This window comes from Aplidium turbinatum, chromosome 18, assembly GCF_918807975.1.
Source record: "Aplidium turbinatum chromosome 18, kaAplTurb1.1, whole genome shotgun sequence".
Lineage (NCBI taxonomy): Eukaryota > Metazoa > Chordata > Ascidiacea > Aplousobranchia > Polyclinidae > Aplidium > Aplidium turbinatum.
Window position 1 is genome coordinate 8,437,164 of NC_137489.1, and position 9,661 is coordinate 8,446,824.

The following is a 9,661-nucleotide window of genomic DNA, read 5'->3' on the forward strand; positions in this document are numbered from 1 at the left end:
GGCATAGAACATCAACCTATGGAAAGTACCGGTTAGGATAGTTTTCATATGCAGGTTTCTAAGCATGCAGCTGGCACGCAACTGATTGCGTCTCAATGCAGCCGAATTAATCAACACGCGCAGAAATAAATAGCTACATTCTACGAAATGTTATCCATTTGACCAAATTGTCAGACAGCTCATGTCAATTGCGCACTTCTTTAGCCAAGTAGCTGAGCTCATCAAAGTAAGTTCACGCTGGAATGATACTACTTGCTTTTTTATTGTTTTCTTTGACGCATGAATACATTAATAGTTTTTAAAGAAATCCAATTAATTTGCATAAAATGCAAGAGTTGAAAGAATAAAAATGAAACTAATCGCTAAAAGGTTCAATTGAAACTTCAAAAGTAAGTGATTAAGAAAATATTTTTTTGACTGACCGTTTTTTACAATTTCCTTTCTTGTTCGTATAAGCCTCTGGTGCCGAGAATTTATCCTTTCACCACCCCAGATTCACGATACTCTCAGACTACGCGTCTACGCTGGAAGGCTACTAGGGAGCAGTTAGTCTTTGGTTTCACCATCCGCAAGAAACGCAGACGTTGCACCACATTAGGAAAAAACTTGCATTTTATTTAAGTGCACCGTACTATGTTTAGTGCGGGCAAACCATGCCTGTAATTTTGCTTGTGCTATGCGGATCCTATGAACCAAATAAACAATTATAGTTTTAAGCATATTAACTTTCCTGAATTCCAAATCCATTCATTTTCTGCCTTCAATTGTTTGAACCCATTCTACACTTCAGTTTGCACATTATTGTTCATTTTTAAACTTACTTTTTGTTACATAAGGAAACATAATGCAATAACCAAAACATACAACATATTCAGGAATAATATAATCGCAACATAACAAAAATCAACTTATAAAACAAGTGGAGAAAACACATCATTGCAAACAGCAATGCTTGCTATCACAGTGAGGTATTAGTCTATCATATCACGAGGAATTTCAAGAAAGAGTTTGATGCGTAGCCTATAAAGCAGGAAATGCTGTTTCTGGGAACAAAGTAGTTTTGTGATCTGCAAAAATTTATAAGCAAATCCCGGAATTGTGTTATGCCTACTTGTTAAACCGCTCGAATTCACCTTTAAAATCGGTTGAAATGAATTAGCCTCGGTTTTAAAAGCTCCACGTGAATTTACTGCTGGTGCCGCTCATAGGAGTAGACTATGTTTTTAGAAACAACGTGCCATGGCGTTTTTAATTACTCAGTAATTTTGGATTTTATTTCAAATAATTTTAGCTACCAGTTATTTTATTTTGTTTAAAACGTCCTTTTATGGAGTAAGTTTTTTACTAAGATTAACGAAATTTATTAGATATTTTGTCTTTTTTTATAGCAGACGTGTTATGACGATTAGGACATCAGAGCGTTTTCTCTGCAACGATGGACATACAGTAGGTTCGGTACTAAATCGACTCAATACCCAATAGCTTAAAAAATTATGATCTTTAGATATCCATCTTGGTGCCCAAACCACAAAATTAGTTTAGAGCTGGCAAGCTGGCAAGCTGGCAACACCGTATCACTAGAAGGGAAGTCCCTGATGTAACGTACTGTACTGCTATGTTTAAAGTAACTGTGTGCGGCCAAAAAGCCTACAAAGCAGAGTTGGGCCCAATTGTGTCCTTATCCAAGCATGAAAAGAATTGTGAGTGAAATTAAACTGCAGTGGTTGCAAAACTTTGGCAGCAGAAATTAACTTAATTCTAGGCGCATGACTATGGTATCTCAAATAGATAGTTTCATGGTTGCGTTTAAACACAAACGCTCCATTGTTTCAACAATCCAAAACAAAAATGGTTGTACTTTTGCAATCAGTATATCTCTCAAACTTCTTCCGCACCCTCTTTTATTTCAATTTTTTTCAGTTTGACAGGAGAGACTTTGTATTGCTCTTTCTTCTTATCCGCATTTCTTCGATACAACCAAACCGTAAGGACGACAACGAATACTATAACAACCGTGATGGCGATGGCAACTGGCAACCAAAGTCTGCACAACAAAATTTCCGTTAATTCATGGGTTTTAAAGATAAAGAGATAGCGTCATATAGACATGTTTATTTCTTTTAATATGTAAAAACTTGTTAAGATAACAAAGTGGGTGTAAATGTGATTGAAAATCGGATTGGAAATATCTGTTACTTTTAAATGCAACGTCCATTCCCACTTAATCTAATGGCTTAGGCCAGAAAGTCACAAGCCAAATGGCATATGATGCATAAATAGACAATGTATGGAAATTTGTTCTGCATAAGATAAGTAACTTACTTTAATGGGTCTATTTCATCCTCTTCTTCGCAAGGACTTCTTGTACAATACGCCTCCGTTCCTGTGCCACAGCATATGGGGTCAGGAAAAGAACAGTTTACAAAACCACAGTTGGTTCGACGATCAGCTCTTGGATCTCCGTCCATCACTTCTGTGTCATCTGGTTCACTTCCACTGCCATCTACAAAAGGCGGGTTAACATATCCAATGGTGATTCCTCTCTCAGATTTGTAAACTTTCGTTGGTTTTTCGTTGAAGTTACTAAGCCGCATGGCATCGCGACAGCTTGTTGCGTCTGAGAAGCAATAGCTGGTTCCTCCAAAAGAGCAACAAAAAGGTATTTCTTCTGAACACGTGATGTTTGAGCAAGAACCAGCCGCGCATGAATCACTGTCAGTCACACAAAAAGCGGAATTTCCCTCTCCGCAACAATGAGGTTTGTTTTCTGGGCATTCATCAGTTTTACAACTTGAAAGTAGTTTGGTTTTGCATTCATTCTCGCTGTTTACACAATTTGTTGTACCATCTCGTGAGCAGCAATAAGATTTAGTGCTAGGACAGGTCTGAAAGCCACAAGTGTCATGGGCTGCACAAGTTAGGTTATTGACGGTGCAGTAAGCTCGATCATTAGTAATGCAACAGAAAGGACTTTCTTCGCTGCACAGTTCCTCTCCGCATACACTTCGAACTATACAACTTCTGCTATTTGCAGTGCAATAGGCGTTTTCGTCAGTACCGCAACAAAAAGGCAACTTTTCCGAACATTTTGTTCTTCCGCAAGCTAGTCTTGCCGCACACTCTTGTACATCAGCTGTGCAAAAAGACGACGTTCCGTCAACGCAGCAATATCCGCGGGATGAGGAACAAACGGATTGTCCGCACACGGGAATGCATCTGGTTTCATCCCTCACGCAGTAAGCTGTAGTTGACGAGCGGCAGCAGAATGGTCGATTGACTGGACACGAACGGGAGCCACAAAATCGATTGGCAACGCACTGTCTTGGACTAATAACACATCTGGGACGATTGCCAGCCCGGCAGCAGAACGACACTGCACCTCCGCATGTTCTGTCTCCACAAAGCGCTGTAACCAATGTTAAAACGTGAGCGATTTTAAGGAGATAAGTATTGACCTAATTAGTAGTAATCGCACCAACCTATTGGATCATAATTAGCATGTAATCATTAATTTGTTTACTTCCGCTGTAATTAATTTATACAAGGCGGACAACATTCATTTGCTCGTTATTAAGCCAACATCAAATCAATTGCGTGGTAAACAAGCAGTAAATAAAAATCGAATTTGAGAAACACATGATCAAAGCATAAACAGACATAACTCAGCAACAACACTACATTTAACATTATAAAAATACAAAACAACAAGCTAACGTTTTGGGCTGGTCATACAGCCCTTTTCAAGCCTATAAGAAAAATATTTTTTAAAAGAAATACTACAAAAGCATACACTGTCACAGCAAAATATGGTAAAATCTAAACATTTGAAAAACTTGCTCTAGCTCCCACAAAACGATAACTGAAAAATGATGAAAGGGTTTTTACTTTTTGCAATACATTTCTAATAACTCTTGTTTGAACAAGTGATTTGTAGCAACAGCAATAAATTTGTTCCATGAAGTGCCTTTAGAATTAAAAAATGTTATGTGATTATTTTCTAGGAAAACAACTTACCTAAGACCGAGGCATTTTGAGAGGCAAATACATCCACAATTGATTGAGAGACCACGGGGCCTAAACAAATCCAGAAGCAAGCTAGCAATAAGGCACCTTTTGTTTTCATGTTGTTACTTAAAAAAGTGCCTACGTGTTTCTCAGATATCTAAAATATATAAAACATTCAAAACTTAAATTAAGAACGTCAAGAACTTAATAGGCTACTGATTTTGTATGTGTTTTTAAAATCTCACTGAAGACTGCCAATTTCAATCTAAGAGTTTCTTATGCATGAACAATAAATACACCATTCAAAAAGAAACTGTAACCTACAGTGTACCATAAAAATTATACATTATTAGTAGTTTACAAGATAGAATACTTATCGATGCTTGATGAGTTTTATTTCTGCAACAGACTGATCAGGTTTGATCAGCTGTGACCATCCTTATGTTGTTCTTTGTTTGGTGAATATCTCTTACGTTGGTTTAATACAGTACAAAGTCACTACAGATCCAAAACAAAAAGCATTAAAATTCAAGCTGTTTGAATGAAGCCATTAGGTATGGCGTAAGAAAACTTCATGTTTATGATGCTTGCTAAACTTAGTTTCTTACGTCTTTTCTTACGAAAGTTTAGCCGTCAAACCAACTCAAATAAAATGAAATAAATTACTTTTTACAATAAAAATATTGAACTTTTTGCTTGAATCGACATGCTTGCTAGTTTTATTAAAAGCATCCTTGTTTTTGTCGTTGTTGTAAAGGGCCTATTTTCAAGTTTAACTGAAATTATCTTTAACGTTTTGTTCTCTCCTTTGGCCTCATAATTTTTTTTTTTTTTATACGTTTATCGGTCGTAGTTTACATTCCAAAAATCTCTAAACATTTTTATTTTCCAGCGTCAAGACAATCAGTTTTCTTTCTTTTTCTTTCCTATTACTTTTATAGTTACTAAGAAGCATTTCGCGTGAGCGTGTGATCATCTATAACCTTGCTACAACTTCTTGCAAAAATATATAATCTTAATGATAACGAAAATTTTTCGTGCCACTTGTATCAAAGTGTTTCTTTCTGTTAGAAGAGCTCGACTTTGCATCTTTTATAAGCAAGTAAGGTTACACTTTGTTTTCCGGTTCTTTTATGCCTTCTGCGGTCTTTACAAAAATAGCATTATATGGCCAAGGAATTCACGTCTTTACGTAAACATCGTCTGGTTGCAAGCAAATGCTGCATGGAAAACAACATTTTGACGTGAATTGCTTGAAGACGGCGACAGAAATGAATGACAGTTGTCACGAGTGTGAGTCGGTATTTTATAGGCAAATGACAGTTGCTTGTGCGGTCCATTGCACGACTTGCCTATTTAACGTTGTCAATTGGGAGAGATGAATGTGTTTCAATTTAAATTAATTGCCTATGAAACATACTGTAGGCTATGTTCAAAATAACTTAAATTACTTTTCTTACAGCGTCTTGAAGGTTAACAGAGGATAGGCCAAAGAACAGTTTAGATTCTTGTTTGTACCCAGTTGACTGGCACGGTATGCGTCTCCAGAGACGTCTGCAAATTCTGTGTATTTCTAAGCCCATAAATGTATATTCTTAATCGAAACAAAAGCCTCATTTATGGTTACCCACAAACGATGGTACTGATATCTTTTTGCAGCATTATATCGCCCTGCCTCTCATGCAAACATACTCTTGAATTGCCAATCAAGGTGACTGGTGCCAACAATGTTGGTGGAAAATTTTTGACGCATATCTCAAGCACAGTAAGTGTTGACAAAATAGTTACGTATTCTTTTGTGATAGAAAATTTCATACACTTGAAATTGAAAATAGCTCATAATTTTATCGAAACGAAACAAGTTTCAAGCAATAAAAATAAGGTTTCTATTGAATACCCGACTTTTTAAGTTTCTAAAACAAATTGTTTCTGAAAAACAAACGGATACCGAGAATGAGGAAAGTAATCTTTAAAAAGTGATTTGCAATGCCCACTCAACCACGTTGAAAATCTAACGAATATCATTTGATTATTAACATATAAACCAGCAGTTAGGATAAAGTAGTCCGTTAGCGTTAAATAAACAGTGATTCTATTCAATTGAATTTGCTTTGCTTGGCATTGAGCACTATCTTTACTGCACTGCGTCTACTCTACAGTCTACTATACACTGTACAAGTGTACACTCAACGGTACAGTATTGTAGCCTACTTGTACGTTGTACAATGTACATATCGTATTTTGATATAAAAAAACACACACTTTAACTGTTTTGGAATTGGCACGGAAATAATAAACGGTTTGTAATCTGGCGTTTTTTAACAGTTTTCAGCTAGTTTTTTAAAGTGCATGGACGATCAATTATGTCATGTCTGGTGAAGTTTTCTTTGAATTTGTCATCAGAGACCGCGTTTGTACGGAAAGCTGAATTAATTGCATTGGGACGGCTCCAACTTTCATTTGGAACGGCAGCAGTTGATGATGTCAGTGATGGACGCTATAAAAAATAAGTAATTCATTATCATTAAATATCAATATTGTCTTAGCCATTTATCCATTTCCTTATTTGCAGTAGCTACTTGATGTCGTTAGCTGCTATGAATGATGCCAAAAGTTCCGAATTTTTCAGTTATAAAAATACCTTTTTTCATCTCCGCCGTCCGGTGTGTTAACAAGAAATCATTCTTTCCAGTAGTATGACGCAATAAGCCATGACAAGGTAGCATACAATTTGAACCAAGTGGCATTCATCGAAACTTTATCATTTCTCGTAAAGTCATTACACCGTGTGCAGTTCCATTTGTCATGTGGAAAACTTTTTGCAGCCAACATTTTTATCGACATTTTTCTTTCTTGAATGCAATTTAAATTTAGGTCCGTGCAAGGAAATAATTGTAACTGAAGAGGGTCATCGGTTACTTGTGTGATTCCATAGATAATTTATTCCTGTTTGAAGCAGTACTTATCAAGCATATTCATTTACAGATCGAGTATTGGGTTATTAATTCCTATTGGTAGTTACGACGTATGAGGATATTTCGAACAGTTCACTTAATTTTATGTTGGAATATTTTGTCCGATACGATAGGAAATTCTTATTTTACAATATAAGTTTGTCTCCAACAGCCGGAAATGTGTTAAAACAAAAAATATTTTCAAAATTTTGCAATTTAAAACAAAACCTGATTTTAGTATAATTCTCAGGCTTGTTTTATTCACACCACAAATAAAAAAAAAGGATTAGTTTTTACTCTGTGATTACATTGTGTGTGTTTTCATCCTGCCACCTTGGAGCTTAATTTTGTGAATTACTATATAAGGAACTAGGACATTTAAATTTTTTTAGAAAGATTTGGTTATAACTCGCATACAGTACAGCATTTAATATACAAAAACTGCCATATTTTCTGAATAACATTCTTTCTTCAGTTGGTATACGCTAAATTAAGGAAACTAAATGTTAGCACATGCATTTTTGGAGAAAAGGTGCAAGACAATTTTTTGTTTTCAGAAAGTTTTGCTAAAAAAATTGCTCTTGTATTTAGCAAGACATCGGAGATGTAATGCAGTAGAAATAATGTTAAATCTGTTTGCACGTTTTCATTCAAGCGATCAGATTACAGGGCATTTTGTCACATCGACCGAATCTTGCTTCAAAACGAAACAAGATGTTTCTTTGCGACATCTTCTGAAAAGAATTAAAACGTGTTAAAAACATAACACATACGTAGCCTATTTGCGTGATTTCCGAAACTATTACTGTTTGGTTAAGGCCCGATTTGAATCAACGTAAAATATACCAATTGCTTGCTGAGTTGATATGAAAAGACTTTGGACTAGCATTCAGTAGGTTATCAATTATATGGACATCACCAGAACAAGACAATTCATTTCAGGAAAACCTTACCAATGACCATTGACCATAATTGATTTCAGGTAGCGATATTTATTGTGTTTGTAATCGAATCGCTAAAATAGAAAGTTATCGAATCAACCGTGTTATCACTAGCTTCAATCATACATTAATTTAAGAAGTCTTAAATTCGGGATAAAAATACTTATGGTAAAAGTTATTAATAGGAAAAATCTTTTGGGCAAAAATGGTACATTTTAATGATGAATGCAGTGATTGTAAAGCAAAAATAGCTTAATGTTTAACTAAAGTCTGTTGGGAAAAGTCAGACAAAGATTTACTGGAGTAACAAGTTTGCAAACCCTTGGCCTATGACAGAAAACACAATGACAAGGCATAAGAAAGCAAATCTCCCTCATCGTTCCGAAATAAACTGTAGAAATTTTTGGCTCTTTCTGCTATTCGTTTGCGAGAAAAACTCTTCATTGACAAGAAAAATGTACCAAGTAGATCCAACTTCTTTCTGGAACAAACGTTATATTCTGCCATTGCCTCTAACCAGCGCCGCGTTAACCGCCCCCCCCCCCCCCGTACTTTCGGGGGGACCACGGCTGATTAGGGGCCCAGCACTCATTTACTCTGTCTAATGTTTTTTTACCGTTTAAAAAATAAAAAAAAATAAGGCAGAAGCTCGATAATCAATAGCTAATTAAATCATGCAAGCTCGATATTTATTGCTTTCCAAACCCCAGACTGAGAGCTTATCTCTAACTATAGAGCCTACTCATACTTCATTCGTGCAGCGTTTTTTGGCTTGTAACTTTACTTTTTTTTCACTTTTGTAAAACCTTTTGCTTGCTTTGCTCGCTCAACCACATTTCGTTCATCTCGGAGATATTGGGCAAGCATAGTTTAAGATTGAGGAAGTAAAAAGTTTTTTTGTGTTTAAAAAAAGAAAAAAAAAAATGATGCAATATTTCGAAGTAGGCTAAACACTGCTCACTCAGATAGCCTAGTTAATTAATAACAATTAAATTAATAAATTTGAATGTGAATCGAGATGGGTTATGAAGGGAAAATGCTATCTGTGAAGATGGGGACACCTTAGGTACAATTTTCGAAGTTCTAGCCTGCTGTAAGGCTACAACACATTAGGCTATACCAGAGATGTACGTATGCGCCGCAAATTCTACGCCGCATATTTGCGGCGTAGACTTTTTGTTTGCGCTAACGCTTGCGGCCACATTTTTTTGGATAGTTTGCGCTTGAGGCTGCGCCGTATAGTTTTCGCGGTTTTTTAGCGCATAGCGTCAACGCATACTTTTTAATGTCTTGGTTGTTGTTTGCAATTTTTTTTGTCAAACTGCGATATGTTGACTCTTGCAATTGCCCATTGTTCTAGTGTTGTGTCACAGTGTCATCTATTGTTCAGTCAGCTGGAGTTTGTTTGTATATCGCACTTCTGCCTTTGACGCTAGAGTCCCACGTGGAGACTGAAGCCTTGCAGAAAAAAAGAAAGAATTAGTTAAAACAACTTAGGCCTACTGAGAAGTTAGTAAATTACGGGTCAGAACAGGAATGTAATGTAAGCAAGCAAGTAGGTAGGTTGGTAATGTCATCCATGTAAAATGTAAACAATGACTTGGCTTCGTAGTGTGAAGTTTTTTTAGTCAAGCAGTGTTGAAGGCGTTTGTAAGCAATTGTGAGCACTTTAATTTATATTAGTTAAGTCTTGTATTTTGGGGCAAATCAGAAACTTCTCAGGCAATAAGCAGTGCAGCCTATGTATCTAAACAAACTCAA

General features: G+C 36.1%; 1 protein-coding gene across 1 annotated transcript; it reads right to left on the reverse strand.

Moving 5' to 3' along the window:
* Positions 1 to 969: 969 nt before the first annotated feature.
* On the reverse strand, positions 970 to 2,620 carry LOC145788004 (uncharacterized). The gene is made up of 2 exons (XM_082599847.1): positions 2,323 to 2,620; positions 970 to 2,044 (listed from the first exon to the last, which is right to left on the reverse strand). Exons 1-2 carry the CDS (start codon positions 2,592 to 2,594, stop codon positions 1,879 to 1,881), a joined length of 438 nt encoding a protein of 145 aa, XP_082455973.1. The 5' UTR covers positions 2,595 to 2,620; the 3' UTR covers positions 970 to 1,878.
* Between the last annotated feature and the right edge of the window lie 7,041 nt (positions 2,621 to 9,661).